This window comes from Equus przewalskii, chromosome 28 (genome assembly GCF_037783145.1).
Source record: "Equus przewalskii isolate Varuska chromosome 28, EquPr2, whole genome shotgun sequence".
NCBI lineage: Eukaryota > Metazoa > Chordata > Mammalia > Perissodactyla > Equidae > Equus > Equus przewalskii.
The window spans coordinates 38032277-38055294 of record NC_091858.1 but is presented as its reverse complement, the minus strand read 5'-3'; the positions used below and the strand labels follow the sequence as shown (position 1 = coordinate 38055294).

At 49.3% G+C, this 23018-nt stretch overlaps 1 protein-coding gene across 14 annotated transcripts in view; it reads left to right on the top strand.

Moving 5' to 3' along the window:
- DLGAP2 (DLG associated protein 2) overlaps positions 1–23018 on the top strand; it is an 817721-nt gene that overhangs the window by 289842 nt on the left and 504861 nt on the right. For 2 of the 14 annotated variants that reach the window (XM_070599107.1, XM_070599104.1), the window contains exon 1: positions 8958–9453. The exons of the other annotated variants lie outside the window; for them this stretch is intronic. In XM_070599107.1, the coding sequence (XP_070455208.1) occupies positions 9420–9453 (34 nt within the window). In that variant the 5' untranslated portion in view covers positions 8958–9419. Of the gene's footprint in view, positions 1–8957; positions 9454–23018 lie in introns of those variants that run through there. 14 annotated transcript variants of the gene reach the window in all.

Here is a 23018-nt window from a genome sequence, read left to right as displayed (position 1 = left end):
TTCTGAAAGATGACAAGGGTCCTTTTGAGGAATTTAAGTTTTATTTGGGTCTTTCTGTGCGAGGAAATCTGTGGTTAGTGCTACAACAAATTTGCTGTTACCTTTCCTTCCTTTTCCTGGTTTCTGACTTAACGTTTGACTACGGGGAGCTGTCCATCATCTAAAGTGCTAAAATAGGAGGCTAATGTTGCCTGCAAAGTGTTTCTTGGAGGGTTCCTTTGTGCATGTATGTATTTATTTTCTTTTCCCTGTGTGAGCACACACACATAGACACAGAGAGACATACAAAATCCATGCATAAAGATCCCCAGTCGTTGTGTATGTATTCAAATTCAGTATTTAAAAATTGTGTGTTGTTATTTTAGTGTCTATTAAATGACTGAGCTTTGTTCTTAAACAAATACCTCAGCTTTGTAGTTAGCTATTACTGTTAGGCTTTTGGGGCTTCTTCTACCATCATATAAGCATAAATTTTTGGATCAAAGATGTCATTAAGGTAGTCTAATGCACTGTATATTAGAATACATTATATTTCTGGAAATATTTACATTTTTCCATGGAATTTCTTAACAATATAAAAATTAAAGTAAGCGCACAGTAGTTTATCATCCTCCTCTTGGATTGCTTGCCCAGGAATTATCAGATAATGAATCACTGCTTAATTTAAATAAAACAAAACAGAAGTGAATTTCTCAGCAGAAATGGAAATTATTTGGAAATTTGGATTTATGGTTTTGCATTGTGTTAATTTCGTGCTATTATATTGGTGAAGATTTTAAAACTCTTTGGAAGACTGAGAGCAAACTCTTCACAAACAATCAAATTGTAAAGAAAAATCATAACTTACCTAGAAAGATTTTTCTTTATCAAATGTTTCCATTAATGCTTTTTGTTTGTTTTATAAAAAGCACTAGGACAAAATAATAACAGCCTTTTTAGCCCATGACGCACAAAAATAGTTTTTTCTTCACTGAGCGTTAAATTGCACATACAAAATTAGTTTGCTCCTACAGCAGCAAATGTTGAAGTGTCACATGCTCAGAAGAGCAGTTGCACACCTATGAAATACACGTGTATGTCAGATGTGTATAAGGACCAGCTTTCCAAAACATTTTACCAAGAATTAAATCTATGGAGCAGACATTTTGCAAAAGAAGGCTATTAATAGAATTTGTTATGAGACCACTTTCTTAAGTGTCCAATTATGTGATGAAGCTATGACAATCTCGAAACATAAAGTGTTCTTTTGCTAGTGGTTTGAGACGATAAGATCTATTTTAGGGGAGGCAGAAGAAGATGAGTTCATTACGAATGTTAGCTTCAACTTATTAAACTGGCAAATTGATTTGTCTTTTTCATTTTAAACCATAAAGGCAATGATTTAGAATCATCCAAAATTGTTAAGGCTCCTATTCCTGCTCTAAGTATTAATGTGATAAATGAACCAGGTTGTCTATCCATGGGTATCTTAGGGCTTTGTCTGACTTAATGTTTGAGTCAGATAATATATTTTTCCACTTAAACTCTGTACTTATTACTTAGATTCCATAATGCATTTTTTAACAGTCCTGTTGGCAAACATTTCCCATTGAAAATCGAAAGCCAAATGCCTTTCCTTTCTCAATGCCAACTACTCCTCTACGACACTAGAAACAGCCCTGTGATTGTTCATGCTGAGGTTGGCCATTGTCCAGCCGCACCGTGAACCTGTACTTTCTCATGTCTCCTATGTGGGAAATAAATAACAGCTCGTCCCACCGAGGAGGTTACCAGGGAGCAGAGGGCACCAGAGTCTGACAGAACTGAGATTGAACCCTGATTCTTACTTCCTGGATTTGGGCAAAATATTTAATCTCTGTGGACCTCAGCTTCTTCATAGTTAAATGTAAGGGGCAATGATACCTGTTTGAATGCAGAAAGAGTCCTTGGGAAGACTGAACATTGTATAATCTTGATGAACTATGAGAAGGTGTTGAAATGCACGAGGTGGTGTATCATGATGGGGAGAGCAGGGTGCTGGAGGCAGGTGAGTTCAGTATCTACCAGGTAGAATTGTTTCACCGCCGGGTAAGCCTCTCAAGGCTAGCCCTCTATTTTGTGGCTTCCTAAGGCAACTCGTAATAATATTAGAGGGTTTAAAAACTTATAATTCATGTTTAAAGAAAACCTACCCATATGTTTCTTGCTGTAGCTGTTGACTAGATGGCCTTGGTGAAGTGTATTGTGTGGAATCACTTTCAGGAGTCCCGGCCACGTGCTCACTCTGCTCATGACAGCGTAGCCTGTTTCTCTCCAGCATATGTGGGTCCCGTAAGGTCTACAAGCTTCAGAGTCTCGTTTCACTTAACTATTCTGTGCGTATGGTGAAGGATTGGCTTCGTGTGGCTCTACATACTCCTTTGTTCTAGTTCATTTCAATCTTCTCCCATCATTATCTCATCTTTTTCCTAGTTTATTATTATTATTTTTGGTTTTAAATTTAGGTATTTTCTGTGTTTTGGATGTGTAGTTCAAGGAGTTATTCTTTGTTCTCTTGTTTTCTTTAGAACCAGTAAAGAAGAATTGTGTTTTTCCCCTAAACCAGCAGACCCAAACTCATGAATTCCAACATGTGTTTAATTAAATTCAACTCCAGGTGAAAATGTTCCGGAACACTAATTGGTTCATGCCAAAATGTGGATTGAATGATAGGAGTCCTATTAGCGTTGTGCTGGGATCCACGTTAACATTGGAGTCAGATGAGCAGGACTTGAATTCTGATCAAGCCAGACAGTAGCCCCAGAAGGTGCTTCAGGTTCACAGACCTCAGTCTCTTTGCTCGTAGGTTGGAAATACCACCACCTACGTTGCACCAGCTGTAGTGAATATAGGCAGTTGTGCCCCTGAAACTTCTAAAGTGCCTGGTCGGTAGCTCAATAAATAGTAGTCCCCATTTAATCCTTTCTGCCTTCATTTTCTATGGAACCATGAGGTAAAATGTCATAAGGAGGAATCCCCTTGAAGAAACTAAAGACAGTGCTTCTTAGACCTGAGAACTCAGGGACCAACGATAGCAGTCCAGATCCTCAGTTTGATAAGCACTGCCATATTACATTTTGCCCTACAAAAATGCCTTTGAGTTGTGAAATTATTACTGCAAAGTTTAATCTTTAAAGCCTGTGAAAGTATTCAACCTGAGAATAATTTTGACACTTGGACACACAGAGTCCCCATTAGATATATATACAGTTTGTAAATTGAAGTTAGCAGTTTGTATTACTGTAGGTTATTAGGAGACACAAGTAAATTAAAATACATTCTAATACTCACAGGTAAATTTGGATGACATACAGTTCATGTTAATCCAAAGATTCAAGTGCTGCATGTATTTTTAATTTTGCTAAATTGTTATCCATTGTGATAGTTGTGTAAACAAGGGTATAAATCATTAATCGACTAATTATTCTTCCCTGCTATAGATATAAATGGCATTATCCTAAGAATTCTACAGTCTATTTATTGTCTCTTTAACCTACCAGCTGGACTGTCTCTTGATGTCTTATGTCTGCCTCTGAAAGAAGATTACGAATCTCTGTTCTAAACACTAGCAGAATCCTTCTGGAGATTATGAACAGGGCCCATGCAAACAAGAGCCTCTGGTGTAATTTTCTCTGAATGAGATTTATTTGTGAACAGCTTGTGGCCTTTCATCCTTAAGAATTGTGCCTATGTTCATTGATACCAACACTAGAGGTTAACGTGCTACCCAAGAAAACAAAAAGAAAGATAATCTTTCATTTAATGGAGCAAAACAAAGTACTTATTGAAGCTTTGATGCTCAAGACTGGAGAAATGAAAAAGGTGTTGAGAGCTGGCTCACTGATTTACCAATTCTTAAATCCTTCGTTCTGTATTAGGACTGAGACATAAAGCTGCATAAAACATGAAAACTTGTTTTCTTTTATTTGTGGTTCTGCGTGAATCTATGATTATGGAAAAATTCCAGCAGCCGTGTGCCTCAGGTAGACGTAGCTGTTCTGAGAGGGCCAATGTTACACAGCCTCACCGTCTTCTTCAAATGAGGGCTGCCTGGTGTCTTTGGGTTCGGGGTGGACTTCCATGGGGCATTTGCTCTAATTTACTAACAGTGGGCCTCATTTTTGCCATTTTGGTGAAATCCTTCTTTTGGAACTGAAATGTTGCTTCACAAGGTCGTTGCTCACTTTGTGCTGTGAGAATAAGCCTGAGTTCCCATTCGGACCCGTGATGGTTAATTTTATGTGTCAACTTGACCGGGCTGCCCAGAGAGCTGGTAACACATTATTTCTGTGTGGGTCTGTGAGGCTGTTTCCAGAAGAGATTTCTGTTTGAATCTGCGGACTGAGTAAAGCGGATGGCCTCCGCAATGTGGGCAGCATCCTCTAGTCCATTGAGGCCTGAACAGAACAGAGAGGCAGAGGAGAGAGGATTCACTCTTTCTGCTTGAGCTGGGCCTTCCGTCTTCCTCTGCCCTCCACCCTCAGTGCTCCTGGTTCGTGGCCTTTGGATTTGGAGTGAATTACACCACCGGACTTCCTGGGTCTCCAGCTTGCTGAGGGCAGATCGTGGGACATCTTGGCCTGCATAATCGTGTGAGCCAGTTCCTCAGAACAGGTCTCATTTGTGTCCACATCTACATCTGTATCCACGTCTACATCTGCATCCACATCTACATCTGTATCCACGTCTACATCTGTATCCACGTCTACATCTGTATCCACGTCTACATCTGTATCCACGTCTTCATCTGTATCCACGTCTACATCTGTATCCGTATCTACATCTGTATCCACGTCTACATCTGTATCCACGTCTACATCTGTATCCACGTCTACATCTGTATCTGTATCTACATCTGTATCTGTATCTACATCTGTATCTGTATCTACATCTGTATCCACGTCTACATCTGTATCGACGTCTACATCTGTATCGACGTCTACATCTGTATCGACGTCTACATCTGTATCTATATCTACATCTGTATCCACGTCTACATCTGTATCCACGTCTACATCTGTATCCACGTCTACATCTGTATCTATATCTACATCTGTATCCACGTCTACATCTGTATCTATATCTACATCTGTATCTACATCTACATCTGTGTCTACATCTACATCTATATCTGTATCTACATCTATATCTATATCTGTATCTACATCTGTTGGTTCTGTTTCTCTGGAGAGCCCTGACTAATACAGGACTGACACCCAATGGCATGTCAGAGACGGGCAGTGGCCCAAATTAAGTTGGGACGCACTATGAGACATCAACCTCTGGAGCCTGCACTGACCAGTAAGTCCCGTAGATAGAGTTCTGAGAGTGGCCTTCAAGGCTACCGGTACAGCAGTTCTCAGATCTTGGGTGGTCTTGCGACAACCCAAGCAGTTGTGTGTGGTTCAGCAAAGATGAGTACCTGGGCATGAAGAGGAGCTCAAATTGGGAGTTAGACTGGCTTATTAGGGCTAGGTGAAATCCAGTTGTTTTGGGTTTTTTTTGCTTGAGGAAGATTGCCCCTGAGCTAACATCTGTGCCCGTCTTCCTCTATGTTGTATGTGGGATGGCGCCACAGCATGGCTTGATGAGTGGTGTGTAGCTCCACGCCTGGGGTCTGAACCAGTGAACCCCAGGCTGCTGAAGCAGAATGCGTGAACTCAACCACTATGCCACTGGGCTGGCCGCTAAAATCCAGTTTTATAGTCATCACTTGGGGCAGGGGAGGCTAATGTGTCATTGTTGTGGCTCCTAATTTGGAGTTCCGTTAGCCTTTAGTCACTTCTCACAAAGATGGGTGTTAGTATAGACAGGTTAGAAGTGGTATGTGAGGACCACTCCTCAGAGCACAGGAGTAGGAGCAAGAGGCACATGCGGACATGGCTTTATGCAGGTGACCTAACACCTTTGAGCATCAATTTCCCTTGATGGGAATACCCACCTGTATCTACCTCAAAAAAGCTGATAGAACTGGTGTTCAGAAGCTTGGAAAGTATAGATCCAACTCAGCGAACCTTTACTTAGCATCTGAGGGTCGCATACACAGCAGCTTCTTCTGAGAAGACACACACAGAACTCTTGTTCTGGAGAGGAGTCAAGAGGACACCCTAGGGCTCCCCCATGGCCTGTTAGTAAGAACCAGAGGGGCCCAGCCCCCTGTGGCCCAGCAGGACCCTTGCACCTGACGGAACCGTGATCTGCCTTGGGGTTCCCAGGTCTGCCCCATCCCATCCAGCACCCCTGTGTACACCCACTGTTGGGATGGCAGCGCCCGCTCCCCACGCACTCACCCCATGGGTCCCAGCAGCTCCCGTCCCCAGGCCCTCCCTGCTTGATGCTGACGGCTCCCCGGCTCTCCCCGTGTCCTGCGGGTGGAGGCGGGATGGAGCATCAGTGAGGAGCACAGAATCTGGAGCCGCGTTCCTCAACCAGATCACGAGGGCCCAATGCTCATCTCTGGCACTCACGGTGCCTCAGTTTCTCCGCCTGTGAAGGGGGACACAGTGTGCCTGCCTCAGGGGTTGAGGGAGGGTTGAGCAAGGGAGGCACTCAGGACACGGGGAGCACACATGAGCTGTGATTCCTTGTCTGTGTGCTGTCGTCTCTCCTCTGCTGGCTCAGGGAAGCAGGACGTGTATGCAGGTGTGTTTGGTCTCCTTGTTCTCCCTCGGCCCCCCACTTTCCCAGCACAGAGTGTGCCCTCGTGACTCCTTGTCCAGTAGATGGTCTGCAATCCCGAGTCTTTGCACCAAGTGCCACGTGCCTCCCTGCGGGAAGGCCGAGGTGGGGGCAGTGCCTCCCGCCTTTGGGCGCAAACACCAGGATGAGGTGACAGAGCTCATGGAAGGTGCTCCAGGCTGGGGGATGACATGGGAGAGCTCGGAGGACTCAGCATGTGGCACAACACGGAGTATGATTAGTCTGGTGCTAGTAGCATAAACACATGAATAAAAGCTGGAGATTTCGAGGTGCTTGTTGGCTCCAGGGTGCCAGATAAATGCTGGAGACATCAAGAGAGGAGACGCAACTGTAGGAGAACTTGGTGAGCTCGGAAGAGGAGTCCCAGGGCCTTGGGTCTGTGCTTGAGAAGTTCTCCATGATCGACATAAAATCATCATAAAATGTTACAGGTGTAGGAGCCGAACTGCTGAGTAGATGCTTTGAACTGTTTCCAGACGTCCTGTGGCTGCCGTAATGAAGGACCACAGATAGGGGCTTAAAACACACATTGATTGTCTCCCAGTTCCGGAGGCCAGAAGTCCAACCTCGAGGCGTTGGCGGGTTGGCTTCTGGCGGCTCTGCGGGGATCTGTTCCCGGCCTCTCTCCCAGCTTCCAGCTCGGCCGGCATCCTTGCTGCTCCTTGGCTTGTGGACACATCACTCCGACCTCTGCCTGTGGCCGCATGGCTTTCTTCTCTGTGTGTCACTGTCGCCTCCCCTCTCTTATAAGGATGCCTGCCATTGAATTCAGGGCCCACCCTAAATCCATGGTGATTGCATCTCAAGATCTTTAACTATATCTGCAAAGACCCTATTTCCAAATAAAGTCACACTCCGAGGCTCCAGGTGGACACTGTTCAACCTGGTCTGGTGGTAGTTGTGACATCCCACAGAGGGTAACACCCCACGTTTCACTAAGGCGTAGCAGGTAACCTTCCTTCCTCCCAGAGGGCTGTGAGCTCACTGTCTAAACCCCCATAGGCCCCCTGAGATCAGGCCTAGGCAGCTGGACTCGTGGCGGAAGCAGACCAGACGGGGTTCGCTCATGTGATGTCACCCTCTCAGGACAGGAGATGTGGCGTTCCTGTCTCCTTGGACACTCCTACGTTGTGTCGTAAATGTGGACATCGTGGGCTATGTGTGCACTTCAGCTCAGGGATGCTTCTCTGTGCTGGGCGTCCTCAGTGGTTCCTCCCAGTGGGCACGGGCAGACCCACCGCAGGGCAGTCTCCTCCTCCTCAGTGGAAACGTTAGCTGGAAATTGGTCAGATGAAAACTCGAGCCAGTAGAAACAGGGGACACCTCAGAGCACACACAGTTGATTCACGAGATGTGCTTCCCGTAATATGCTGGGGTAACTGGGAAGTCCCATGTCTCCCTTCCCTAACTGCTCTCCCAAAGGACGGGCACGTCCATGGAGACCCTGACCTTTCCAGGTGAACTGCGGCCGCCACAGCCGAGGGCATTTCAGATTTTATGATGAAGACCTGCCTGAACACCTCCCTCTCTCTCCACGCGGTGACCCAACTTCGGGCATCTTTCTTTTGTGCTTGATCCTCACCGTCCGCTTTCTTTGTGGGCACAGACGATGACAGAACTAAACTATGTGTAAGTAATCTACGCTGATTGGATGCTCCAAATGTCCACTTGAAGACGTCTACTCGACTGGAAGCAAAACCCAGGTGTGAGACGACGTTGCCGTGCGTGAAGCCTGGAAGGGGCCCAGCCTCCCTTGGACATCGTCACCCGTCCTGGTTTCGGTCCCTCCCTCCAACCACGAGTTTTAGAGAGCGTGTGTGCGGGCGTGGGTGAGGCGGGGATTGGTCTCCGTGCTGAAGAGCAGCATCAACAAGGCCTGGAACTTCTGCTCTCAGCAGCAAGTATTCTGTTCCTCTGTCCGTCTGTCCGAGGGGGCCGGGTGCAGGGTCGTGTGAGGGATGCGGCGTGCTGGCTCCTAGCCCACGTCCCTCCCTCCCCCGTCTGGGGTTGACCCTCCCCTGGGAAGAGTTGTTCGGAGCCGAGCGAGTGGAGGGCTGCCCTCTCCATCTGCAACTTTTCGGGCATGAGGGAGCACTCTGCCTCACAAACAGACGCTGCCCTGGGCACACGGGCCTCTGAACACCCAGCCCACTCACTTTATACAGCCCCGTGTCGTCAGAGCCGTGACGCTCCCTAGGAAGTTGCCCATTTATGGCTACTAGAGCAAATGATATCATCACAATAGGTGGCTCCTGTCTAAAGAGGGATCATTTGTGAAATGAGATTATAGACATTTATCTGAAAACACAGGAGCGAGAGCACCTGCTTTCTGTAATTGACATCCTGGGGGATCACACTGCACCATGATTAAGGCATCCGTCTCCACGGCTAATTCTATTAGAGGAAAAGAGCCGCCCTTTTCTGCTCTGTGCCCAGCGTCCCCCACATCCACATGGAATCCACTCCAGATCCATGTTTTCTATTATGCTTGAATATATGGGACATGCCTCGCAGTCCTATGCCTGCCACCGTGCTGCAGTGCACCTGCCTGGCGGGTCCTGTGGCCGACGGGTCCACGCTGTGACTGCCCAGGTCCTTGGATACACACTTTGTCGTCTCTGGCCTTCTTCTTTGCACTGATCTCAGCCTCCCCAGCGTGCGCGTCTGCCCGTCTGCTGGAAGCCTGCTCTCTGTGCGTTTGGATGCTGCAAGCAGTGCAGCAGGAGTCTTGCCTCGGTAAGTCCAGGATGACTCATTTCTTACTTTTCCTACCTTGGATATAGACTTCCACTTGTGTGGTGGATCAGGCAGACAGCAGGGAGCGATGAGCACGACCAGCTCACCTCCGGGGGCAACTGTCCCTCCGTACTTTGCATCATGTTTTCCATCGTCCTCCCTCCAAGCTGTAGGTTGCACTGCCTTTATAAGTAAGATACTCATCTCTCGATACACATTGTAAGAGCAGCCGCTACTGCAATCCAGGGAGGGTTTGGGGGAAAGGTCTTACACAGCAGTCTAGAACTACACCGCTGTAATTCTAAGAAGACAAGTTCAGTCTCCAATTAACCGTGATTCCAATAATCACTGAATACCGGAGTGATTTGTAATGCAAGGACTGTCCTGCTCGCTCTGCATTTATCATGGTAAAGATGCAGCAGCCCCCGGCTGGTTGCAGCCTTCCTTTGGGGGTGAGTGAATCCAGGGACCTGCAGTTATTAAAACCTGTGTTTTTCTGTGCAAGCAGCGAAGAGAGAAGCCTGTGCAGACGCTGCCTTTGTAATGCGAGTGCAGTGAGGTGGCGCCCCTTGTCAGTGCATGCAATAGGATCAAAGCAGAGGGGAAGCCGGTGGAGGTGCTGGCAAGTGCTGCCCTGTATTTATGCCGTGAAAACCAAAGCCCTCTTCAGAAGCTGGAGGTTCCAGCATCTAATGCCGACGCGTAGCTGTCCTCTGTTTTGTCAGAGGCAACAGTGGTGGAAGTGTAGTGGGAATTGCTGAGGTTTTAGGTGAAGCAGGCTTTGAAGCCCACACGTTTGGCCGAGGGTCCCCGAGAACCCTGGGTCACTGGCTCGGATGTCCATGCAGGGCTTCATCAGCAGGAACTTTGTTGCCTTGACGGGCAGGCGTTGAATGGTGAAGAGGAGCTGTTTGGTGAGGGTGCTTCTTCTCGTGCTGCTTGCCTTGCTGTGCCGACATTTTTTTTTTTTTTTTTGCTTTATCTTGTGCAAAAATATGTACTCCTCTAAATAGTGGTGGCCAGCCTGTTTCTAATGAAAGAGAATGCCAGTAAAGGGATTTATTAGTAACTCAAGGTAATTGAGCATCAAGGTAATTGCTGGTTTTAAAAGTGACCACAGTACCTTGTATGTCGCTGCTATGCTCTGCACAGAACTGAGCATGTCCAGTAAGAAGATATTATTGGTTTGTCCATATGTCAGTGAATGCTGACTATTTCATTCATAATTTGATCCCTAAAGCTCGAGTGTGTCTCCGTAGAGAGGCTTCTGTCAGAGTGGAACATTCTCTGGTCTTTAATTTGTTCAGGAAACAGAGCAAGCAGTGGGACTTTCCCGGGCTTTGTGAATCACACTTTTTACTCAGCAACAAGTGCTCACAGGATCACTAATCACTCCTGTCACTCATGTAAACGAGAGCTTCGCACGCAGGGCGGCAGGCTCCCCAGAAGAACAGCCAGGCGCTGGGCCCCTTTGATGCATTTGGGACCCACGGCAGAGGTCCATTTAGAGTCACCGCACCTGTGAGGAGGGCAGGGGTCCCGGGTACCAGCAGACGGCTACCCGAGTAGCAGGTGTTTATCGAAGTTTAGTTCTTGTCGTCAGTCTGCAGTGCTTGCTCAGTGGTAAGCATTTGCAAGTAAGGAGTAGCAGGTATGCATATTTTTCACCAACTCACTTCAATTTGTTTATGGCTAAAACAGAAGAGAATAACCCGAAAACAAGCGATGTAGAGGGACAGCGTTCAGACTGGAAAGGTGCAGCCGCAAGATGGACACACAATTGTTTAAACGTGACGGGAGCAGACCTCCCACCGTCAGACTGGAGAGCTATGTGAGGCTGTCGTGCATTTGGAGGGTAAACTTTGGTTCTCTAATTTTATTCAACCAGCATTAGCAACTTCCAATCACTTCTCGTTTTCTAAAGCAACACCACTTTTATTTAAACACTATTTGACTGGATAGCATTCTTTTTCTTAAATGAGCAGGTCTTTGCATCAGCAGGTTAGACTGACATTCTTTAAAAAATACAGCGTCAGGGCTGAAAGGGAACTCTGAACGTGGTCAACGTGTAAAAATTGAGTTCTGCCAATGAGATAGACAATTTTTAGAGAGCGTCTCCTCTGTCCTTCCAGTGCACTGTTGCTGCAGTGGCACGAATGCTTATTCGGAAGAATAAAATGACCACACGCACGCACATGCACGGCCGCCCATCGCACACCTCATTTAGGAATCCGTGTGAGGAGTAGTAAGGGCTGAATGTGGGGGAGCGTTGCACGTATCATGGGAGGGTAGAAGGAAAGTTTTACGGGAGCTGTGCATTTACAGTTTTCTCTGTGTGTGGGTCCTGAGATAGAACCAGACACCTCCACACAGCGTGTGTTTCCCACCCAGTGTACAACATGTGCAGGGTATTTCTGAATAAATACACCTCCACACTCAAATTGTGACTTCCCTTATTCACTCTCTCTCCATTTAACATACAAAGTTATTCATCTGCGAGCGTCTGTGCACATAAGCCAGCCTTCATGGAGGCTTGTGTCTGAAACTCTGACTCAGTCGGTTATTTTCAAAGATGGAGCAGTTGCCAGAAATTTCATCATTGGGTCATCGTTTTATTCATGATTATTTCAAGGTGATAACTGGCAGTAAAATTAGCATTCTTCATATGACTAGCATCAGGGAAACAGTCATACCATTTTTATTTAGAGAATAGTTGCTGTGAAATTGCCTTCCTGTCCACATGGACTTGTTGAAAGTGCAGTGTGTTGGGTAGGGTTGGAAAGCGCCATATTTACGCAGGAATCTTCCGTTTCTGTTATTTATCACATGGCACAAAGTGTTTTGCTGCTTGAGTTGGGGGATGGGGAGTAGAGCTTCCGAAAGATGCGTTTCCATCCCGTGAGAGCTCTTCTTGCTGATGGTGAAACCCGTGTGCGTCCGTTCCTGCGGGAGCACCAAGTGCTTCGTGTCCGGCCTCTCTTCCCACACGCTCAGCGTCTCTCAGATGCGTTGCGTTGCCGCTCCAGTCTCCACTTCTCGTTCTCCCATTTGAGTTCATGATTGCTCGTGGTGGGGCTGTTCCGAGCCGGGGCCTCAATTACCCGACATCCCCAAACAGTTTCTCAGGAGCGTCCATCTGACGGGCTCGGCTCCTGATTCCAGGAGGATCTTCTGAGCGACTTGGTTTTGCAAGTTGTGACTCAACTCCCTGGCCAGCGACAGGGAGGATCCGCCCTTCCTGAGTTCCTTCTGGAGAACCCCCGGAGCCCGAGGGGGCCTCGGGGAGCTCGGCCGGGATCTCACGTACCCCTGGAGGGCTCGCCTCCCTTTTGTGGCCCTCAGCGGCGGTGTGCTCACAGGGGCTGTTTGTGGAGCGACTGTCGCTCGGGGACCTGGGTCTGCTCATCAGCTCCATGTGTAGGGTCGGGGTAAAGAAGGACGTGACCCCACCTGCGCTCCTTCTTGTCCTCCAGCTGTGCATGTGACGTGTTGGGTTCCTGCTGCCAGGAAAGGCTGGAGCTCAGCTGGTTTGGGGCAGCTTCTCCCACCGCACTCACTGGTGAGCCCTGCCCCGTCGGTTGTGACGTCTGCTTTGTTCTCAGACAGCCCACCCTTGCCTCCGAGTACGCTGACCTCTCCCCGGCAGTGAGCACGGTGGTGCCGTCACTTCCGTGTCAGGCCCGGGCCACCCCGCTCCCTGCCCCGTGCTGGTCCTGGGATGAGCCTGTCACATCTCCCTCCTTGCCGTCCCTCATTGCCGTCTAGGGCTGGGTGGACGGCTCTGACTGGGGCCTCTCCTAGTCGAGCTTTTAGGCGGCGCGACCACCATCCTCCACGTGTCCTCTGTCTGCAGGTCCAGCCCCAGCCCTGCCCGACGCCTCCTCCCATGTCCTTTGATGACAGGGATCCAGAGGGCTGAAGCCTCGACGCCCCGTTGGGGTTTAGATTACAGAGTCCATGCTAGCCCGGCCAGGGGCGATTTTCTGGTAAATTCTTGTTGCCGGTTGTCACAGGCAGGAGCTGTTGGTGCAGTAAGCTGCCTGCCCAGCTGCCTCTCATGGAGAAGGGCAGCGGGGCCCTGAGCAGAGGTGGGACGGATGCAGGAGGCCCCTAGGAGGAGGGATCCTCCTGGGATGGCTGCGCTGGGAGAGGGCGATTCAGTCACGATTGCTCTCACCCAGGTGCACACACCTGAGCCCACCTTGCAGGTGAGCAGACGAGGCGCCTGTGGTTGAGGGACCGAAGGTGCGGTCAGTGGACGACAACGGTGCTCCCTCTGGGCCCCGTGCTGGTTTTCCCTGATGCTTGGGGAAGAAAGGGCGATGGAGGGAAGGGAAGAAAGCAAGCACAGGGAGACAGGGTGGGGGCACAGAAAGCCAAGCAGTGTGTGTGGGGACCGTGGGGACGACAGAGCTGTGGGGGCCCAGCGACTGCTGGGCTGCCGCGGACACACCCCCTCTCCCCCCACAGTGTGCTGGCCTCTGAGTGTCCCTGACGGATCTCAGACACTTTCTGTACCTTCTTCCCACCCGCGAGCTTGTCTTTCGAGATGATGCTCCCAGAAGGAGGGTTTTTGCAGAAGAAACGAAGGAGCAGCCCTCGTGTGATGCGCCCGGCTACCCGGCTCTGTCCACAATGATCTGCGCCGTGAAAGAAACCCAAGGACGTGCCTGATGGGAATAGAGTTCTGGTAGCGAAGCAAACATTCGAAATCCCCAGTCGTGGTGACAGACGGCTGCTCCCGCTGGGGACACACGCGTGTGGCCGCTGACGTGGTGACGGTGTTCTCCGTTGCTGGAAGGAATGATGTCGGCTAGACAAGTACTTGTGGAGGAGTGGCTGGTCCCCAAGCCGTCTTTGGAAGGGAAGCCCTCCTAGAGCGAAGGGGCTGGACGTGGAGGGACGAAGACCAGGATCGAGGAGACGGCGGGACGCAGGGCTGGGCCCGCGGGTGGGCCGTGGCTTCTCCGCAGCCAGAGTCTTCCTCACGGTCTCCTCTCTCGGCCTTCGAGGCCACAACGGCCTAGAATGATGCGAAACGGAAGGCAGAGCAAACCGCGGCCTTGGATTTTCCTTTAGACTCTCGGTTTCCGGACAGGAAGATCTAAGTATTTGAGACGCATTGGAATCTGCCTTTCCTCCCCCCACAGTCGTTCTGTCTTCTGTTTAAAAGGAGCTCTATTTGTGTACAATGAGGCATCATATTACAGATTTTGTGCTCAACCTGCTATTATAATACCATAAATGTGATAAACGTGGGAATGACCAGTTATCCTATCTTTGGTGCCTGCTCAGTGCCGGTGCTGGCCCGAGGCGTGGCTTCTGGATTTTACAGTAAGATTAGGAACCATGATGTGCGTTTAGGAGAAAGCCTGGAAGGCGGGCTTGCTCCCCCAGGCCCGCAGAGAGGCGGTGGCTGAGGAAAGCCCGCTGGTTGCTCCCCGGGCCGTCTCCCAGGCTGAACTCCCACCCCCGCGGCTGTAGCAGTGGGAGGGAAGTAAGAGCTTTCAAATCAAAGTCCAATAAACACGCAATTTGCTTGGGAACGTGTTTTCATCTGGTGTTGAAGACGTGTCCGTCTGAATCGGCGCTTGTTCCAGTGCTCGTCCCAACTCCCGCAGCCGCTGCCTGAAAACCTCCGCTGCAGGGACGTCTGAGCGGTTGCGGGCTTCTTGCCCAAGTCTTGGCTCTCTGCTGTTTGTGTTCAAACTAACGTCTCGATGGGACGGAGCCTTCCCTCGGGCTCCCTCTCGTTGTTGCTGTTTCCTTGCTTTGGGGGGAGCAGGTTGCTTAATGGAGGTGGGTTCAGGGCTCCTGGGGAGAGACACTGCATTCTCTTTCCTCCTGAACTGGCTGTAGATTCTGGGAAAAAAAGGGCCTTGAAACAGAGAAGGCCCACAAATGGAGTTACTGCCCAGCGAGCAGCTGCACGCCAGGCCTGACGCAGCTGGACGGCCCCGTTAGTTCCGCGGCGAGCAGGAGGGTGCAGATTCCACATGCAGTTCCAGGAATGACCTGGCCTCTGCCATCCGTCCGTCAGCCCCGAGCCCGGAAACCTCCTGTGGAAAGACAGGACCAGCAGACTGTGAAACGCGTCACGAAGGGCAGTCTGGGTTTTTGATCTGTCCAGTGGTTACTCGTAGTCTGGACAGAAAGCCAATTTAAAAGGCACAGGTTTCTTATATATATATATTTTTAAGTTTCCCTCCATTCACAGCAAAGAAAACGGGGGAAAAGTTAGCCTTTAAAACTTTCCCCCCCTCAGCTAATCTCTGGGATGAATGGAGGGAGCGCGCTGACTGCCCCAGGCAGGGAGAGCATCCCGCAGATGCCGAGTGGAGCTGTGATCAGACATCGCCCCTGAGGACAGAACCCGCTGGTCAGTGTTGAAGTGCCCTGGCCCTGGACTCTGGAGGCCCAGGAGAAGGCCCCTTTAAGGTGCAGCTGATGAGCAGGTCGATGCCTTTTAAAGTCAGAATAGACCTTTTAGCAAACAGCACATGGCAGATGACAGTGTCAGGAGGTCTCCGTGAGGATGGGAGTAGCCGTGGGTCTGGCAGCGAGGCACGCATCCTGCTCATGGGCTCCTCTGTCTGGTCACAGGTTGCGTTCGTCCCCCATAGCCTGCGGCCTCGCTGCAGAACAGCGGCTGGGGGGAGGTATCAGTGGTGTTCTCCGGCTTCAGCTGTTGTGTGGCTATCAACTGTCCTCCTCTGCCATAACCCAGCATTAAACTGCAGCCACCCATCACCTTTTCCCCTGGGTGACGGGACTAACCACTACTTTACTCGACGCCTGAAGGAATGTGACACAAATAACCACTTCTGCGTGCTGCACCGCTCTTGACTTTCAAGGGTAGCTTCTCTGCTGACACCCCTTCCTGGTGTAGCAGGCGCCTCCTTCATGCCCACCCCACTGACACGCAGCCGCCCTCGGGTATCAGCTGAGCAAGGCTTTCTGAGGATCTGATTCAGCAAAATGTTTGCTCCTGGACATCCAAGAGGCAGAAGCTTCTAGATTTTCCCTTGAATTCTTTGCCTTTCACAAAACAGAACTGCCGTGTTTCCTCCCACTTCTCTCTTTGGTGTGTCTAATCATCCCCATTTCTCTTGTCCCATCGAGTTTCTCACCTAGTCCAATTTTTAAAACTCATCTTTCTTTAAAGCATTTGTGAATATCATCCAACTTATAAGGACAGTCTATGGCATAAGGCTCCTGGTGTGTGTGTGTGTATAGTTTAGATTTATTTTCCTGATTTATTTCTATTTATTTTCCTTATACATGTGTGTACACACACACACACACACATATATATATATGTATATCAGTGAAATGAGTGTCCTTAATCACCCACTTATTTAATCAAGGAAGGAGTTCTGAGAAGTGGTGTGCTTTTCTGACATGGTTCTACAAGCTGAGCGAGGTGACACGCACGTGAGTGTGAAGACCAGCTTGGAGGTGTGTCCTTGCCGTGCAGTTTCTCGCTGGTGTGAGGGATGTTGATCCATCCATGTGATGGGGGCAGTGAAGGCAGAAATGGCTGCCAGAAGCCGCACAGATCAGGGATGAAATCTTCCGTGATACGCTCCTTTTCATCATGTAAGTCTCAACCGTGAGATGTTCCGATCTCGGGCAGTGTTGCCACAGCACAGGAGGGCGTGCAGGTGGGTTCCCACGGCAGAGAAGGCAGTGCGGATGGAGTGAGGGCGTCACGCCTTGGCCCCTCCTTGCTCCCTCCCTTGTGACTGTGGGAGGTCCTCTGTCATTTTTGAAAGGGAACCTCCTCCCATCAGTTCTTCGTCTGTAACCCATAGATCTCCCTCTGTGGCCATGAGCATCCCACACAGGCTCAACAAGCGCCTGCTCGGTTTATTGCAACCTTTGTGTCCTTCAAGATCAGAATGTTCTTGAGAACTTGGACTTCAGTCCCCGTGAATATTATTCTTGGGAACATGACCTTACTCACTTTCCCTGCGAAGCTTCCCCTACTTGACTCAGGCTCCTGCAGGGGAGGCCAGGCTCAGCTCGTGTCCGAGAGCCGAGAGCTTGGTGTGTTGTCCATGTGCTGGTGTGATCGGACCTGCTTCCCTTTTAGGAACATGTCACACGGAGCAAGCACACTCACCCTCACCCTGCGCTGGAGAAGCTGTGATTCATGTTAAAAATGCATCACAGCGTACACGCCATGGGCACCGGCAGGTTCTGTTCAGAACGGAGAATCACGGTTTCTGATTTCCCACATTTGAGGTCACTGGCATTTATCAGGCATGTGCCGAAAATGAAGGGAAACTGCCTGTATGTGGGAAACGGCCCTCGGGCTTCCCATTGGCTGAGGCAGTGCAGGCGGAGCTGCGTCCACGCTGGGAAAAGCGAGCTGTCTTGGAAGTTTTCCTGCTGACTGAGACTGTGATGGTTTCCAGGGGCGTGTGTGGTTTCTGCAGTAATTTAATTAGGGAGTTTCTATGTGACATGTTCTGATTTTTAAGTTTGTCCCACTAATTATCACTCCCCACAGGCACCTCTGATCTTGTACCGTCAGGATCGACACAGAAAGGTGCTGACTTTACCTAGGGAGAAAAAGTCCCCAGCTGAAGCCAATCACATAGCCGTTATTTTGAATTGAGGCAAATTCCAGTTTCAAGGGGTTTTCAACCTTCCCAAACAATTCTTGAATAGAAACCCAGAAAAATATCGGAGATCATTTTCTCTCCTGCATTTGGAGTGTATCGACTCACATTCCTTTTTTTAGTTTACTGTAAATAGTAAAATTTTAAAAAGCCATAATTGGCCCAGCGACATATTGGTTAAGTTTGTGCACTCCACTTCAGCCGCCTGGGGTTTGCAGGTTCAGATCCCAGGCGCAGACTTGCACACCATTCATCAAGCCATGTTGTGGCAGCGTCCCACGTATACAATAGAGGAAGATGGACACGGATGTTGGCTCAGCACCAATCTTCCTCAGTCAAAAAGAGGAGGATTGTCAATAGATGTTAGCTCACGGCCAATCTTCTTCACACACACAAAAAAGGAAAAGTCATAATGGAAATGAAATAATGAAAGTCATAAGATTTTTGGAGATAGATATATATATAGTTATATAATGGATATAGCAAAAATAGCCAAATTATTTGCTTTATTAAAATCACATGGAATTATGAAGTTTCGTAGCTAGCACAGTTAAGAAAGAGTCACTTTGAAGTGTCTTCTTCTTTAATGACCATGGAGGCTGTGAGACCTTTGTCTATAGAAATTTCTATAATAAAAATATTTTTAAATCAGTGTTAAAAATATAATCAGCGATATGTGATTCAGAAAATTATGAATACCAGCTCATTTGCTTAGAATTTAAAAGAATGACACAGCTGACCCAAAACAAATGGGATATATTCTCTCACTTTTCGAAAGATCTTTTTATTTGTTTCCCCCCAGAAAAAATGCTTTAGTGTGTTACTTCCTTGAGATGAATGGTAGAGTGTGGAGCACACGTGTGCGGAGGATATAGACCGGCGCATGCCTGGGTCAGGTGAGACTGAGGTGGAGTTTCTGGCCTGGCTGGAGCTTCCCTCTGGCTGAACGTGCTGCCAGTGGCCCACGTGGGCTCCAGTGCCGGAAGTCGGTGATCCTGGGAACGAGCAGCCTTCACCTAAACTCTTCATCTTTTCTGCCCATGGGAGTTTTTCTCTTCGGCAGTACCGTGACAGAGCCCCATGGGTTAAGTTCTGAATTTTTTTCACACGTTTGCCCTTCGGAGTGAAAATGCTCGCCTGGATGGAGTTCAGGATTCACTGTGATGGTGGGTGTCCAGCACCACGTCTCTGAGCTGAGCCGCTCAGTTCACTCGTGTTCCCTGTTTGTCTGCAGTGTGTCTGATGACCCTGGGACACAAACGGCCACACAGTCTGACTCCTTTATACGAAACCTGCAGAACACACCAGCCCACAGAGACAGAAAGGAGGGAGGGACGAGCAGAGAGGGACTCCGAGGGGATACGTGGCTCCTTTTTGGGGCGATAAGAATGTTCTGGAATTAGTGGTTATCATTGCACAACATTGTGAATATACTAAAAATCTCTAAGTGAGCTAATGCCAGGATGGAGAGAACTCACGCCTTCCCGCACTCCACATCTTTCTTCCTTTTCCCTCGTACCTTGGGGAGCCTGGGATCTCCTTTGTTGAAAAGTTACTCTGCAGAGCTCCAACAGCTGATCTGCTGCTGGAGAATGGGCTGTAGGTGTTAAACTTCTGGGATAAGAAAAGGGAACATCCCACCACTTGTTTTTCCAGGAGCCAGGTGATTAGGGCATGGGGTGATCTTTGAGGGTCTCTGGCTTATTCTTTAGGATTGTATAAACTTGATGCTCTTCTTCCCAAGAAAACTCAGTGCCATTTAGCAAGAGGACCGCCAGCATCCAGTGGAGCATTGGGTTATCCCAGCAGGACCCTCGTGGACTCACACGGTGACGCCACGCCCAGTTCCCTTGCACTTGAAGAGCCTGGGCTGCATCTCGCAGACCTGACACAGCAGCTGGGTGAGCAGTGACCAGAGAGACCAACTGCACCCACGTTGGCTCTGCCCAGTAAACACTCTGCACGCCTCTGGCTCTCTGGTGATGCCCTCAGGCCTGAAAGAGCTCATCCCTTTAGGATGAGACCCAGGGTTCCACAGGGCTGGTTTCTGCAAAGGCCATGCATCCTAACCGGGCACAGCAAAGAGAGAAGGGTCTTCAAATATTCTAGGAATCAACCTGATCACTCCTTCCCTCTCTTTCCCTCCCCTCTCCTGCCTTCCTCTCTTTTTCTCCCTCCCTCTCTTGACCTTTTTTATAGCCAGAGAATGTCCCATTTGGGCCAAATGGGAAGCTCTTCCCTTTCAAATGAATGGGGCCATGCAAAGCTTTGGGGGAATTTTCTGCCTCGCTTGCCAGTCAGGCTGCCTTTTAAAGCGTGGACCATCTTGCTTAAGTGTTGGTGACAGAGAAGACTCAGGCAGGATGGCTCAGCGGGCGGGCAGGCGACGCTGAGGGAGCTGGTGTCTATCCAGTGCTGCAGGTGGCTGTGGGAGAGCCGTGCGATGTCAGGAAGCTCTGGAGCGGTTTTCCAGAGGTGCTTCGTCTCGGACAGGGGCCCGTTCCTGGAGATTTTGTGGTGCCTGCCATCCGTCGCACTTTCCCCTCCTCTGTCCTTCTCTGGAATTGCCTTTTCACTCTTACAGGGGAGGGGGGCGGTTTGTTTAACACCAGAAGCTCTGCACGTGTTGGGATCCGAGGGCAGCTCGACATAAACGTGCACTGGAGCCTGTGCCAATGGTCCTTATAGGCGAAGTCAGCTCCTGGACACTTCAGTCTGTCCGTATCCTCAAGTGCTGTGTGGAGGCCGAGCCCAGGTGACTGTGGAAAACGAAGCTGTGTCCTGTCCCGATCGCGCTCTCCGTCTCACGTTTACACAGGAAACGCTGATGCGGCTCTTTGTCAAAGGAGCGAGGAGGAGGTCTGGCTGGAGTCCTTCATTGTGATGACGTGGGATCATCCAAAGAGAGGGTGGTTTAAGGACGTGCTGAAGTGCGCCTTTCCAAGAGAAAAAGTGATTCCTACAAGCAGCAAAAAATAGAAGGAATGTTTAAGGAGAGTGTTCTCTAGAAAATCCACAAGTGGACGGAAAAGCCTCAGCTGCTGGTCCTCCACACACAGCGCTGGGCTGCACCCCGGGAAGGTGAGCTTGGTGTCTCAGGCCCCCAAACAGCCCCCTGCGTGTGAGGGAGTGAATGACCGTGTGCGTGGTCCGTGCCCTGACCGGTCTCTGGCTTTCTCCGGAGGTGTGTCAGAAAGTGTGGTGTCTGCACCCCTCCTTCCTAGCAAAGTGTAGATCTGGGAAGTAAAAAGTATCTCCTCTTCTCATTAAAGGCCGTTAACCCTTACTGTGCTCGTCTCCCAGGGCTGCCATAACAAAGTACCACAGGCTGGGGCTTAAACGATGGAAATTTGTCATCCCACAGTCTGGAGGCTGGAAGTCGGAGATCAGCGCGTCCGCAGGGTGGGTTCCTTCTGTGGCTCAGGGGTCTGTTCCAGCCTCTCTCCCAGCTCCTGGTGGTTTTCCGGCAGGCCTTGGCTTTCCTTGGTGTATGGAGCATCACCCTGATCTCTGCCTCCACCTTTGCCTGTCGCTCTCCCTGTGTGCGTCTGTGTCAGAATTTCCCCTGTTATAAGGGCAAAGTTGGGTGGGATCAGGGCCAGCCTACTGTGCTATGGCCTCATCTTAACTCGTTACACCTGCAAGGACCTGTTTCCATTCTGAGGTCATGGTGCTTGGGATTCCAACATATGAATTTGAGGGGCACAGTTCATCCCTAATGCTCGGTGAGAACTGGTCTTGGGAGACAGCCATGGTACTGCCTCCGTGAGTTTGGGATCAGGGTGGTGATGGTGGTGTTAGTGCCTCTTCTTTTAAAGCGAGTCGCTTTCTCGATTCTGATTGTCACTGAGATATTGCACTGTGGGCAGAAGGTCATTGGACCCAAATTCAGTTCTTGGCTCCCCTGTGTCCCAGGTTTACAGCGGTGGATGAACTCTTCCTCTCCCGCAGGCCTCCCAGTATTCATCCAGAGAATCGTCCTGACTGTGACATGGACACGTAGGCCCGCGTGAGGTTGCGATGATGAACACTCCAGATTTCTTAAACTGACATTTGCCATGCCACATCAATTGGGAAATCTGCCAGAATTCCGCATCCAAGTTTTGTACTAAAAGTGGGCTCATGGAACCTTTACGATTTTTTTTGCCCAACTGTTCCTGTGGAGAGGCTGCCCTCCGTGGTGGCTACCCTGTCATCTTGGTGTGATTGAACGTATCAGAGCGACCTCTTCTGCAGGAAGGTGAGAGCTGCATGCGTCCTTGCAGGTGGCTCCCCCAGGGTGCATAACTGGCTCAGGGCTGTTCCAGCACTCTTCCCCGGGTTGGTACAGCCTCCCCTGCAACAGGCTCGTTCCTGAATCTGGAGGGTGTCATCACGGTGCATTCTTATAGGCTGTTACCAACTCTGGAGGGTGGATGTGCACTTGAAGGTAGAGGCCAAGATGAACTGGAGTCCCACTGGGTCCTTGGGCAGATTATCCTCTGTCCGTCATTGTCCTGAACTTTGAAATGAGAATGATGCTGGATTCCCACCTTCCCAGCTCCCTGCACATCCTAGCTGACCAGAGGATTTTCTCCTAGTTCAGAACTTAGATTCATCTATAATAATATGATAGTAAGAACAGTGGCTAGCACTATTTTTTTAAATTAATAGGCTTTATTTTTAAGAGCAGTTTATAGAAGGACTGAGCAGAAAGTACAGCATTTCCACCTACCCTCTCCCCTAAATGCAGTTTCCCCTAGTTGGCATCTTGCTTTGCTGTGGTACATTTGTTACAACTGATGACCCAATAGTGCATCATAGTTATTGACAAAAGTCCATGGTTTATGTCAGGGTTCAGTCTTTGTGTTATACATTCTGTGGGTTTGGACAAATGCGTAATGTTATGTGTCCGCCATTACAGTATCATACGAAATAAAATCTCTGCTTTACCTTTCA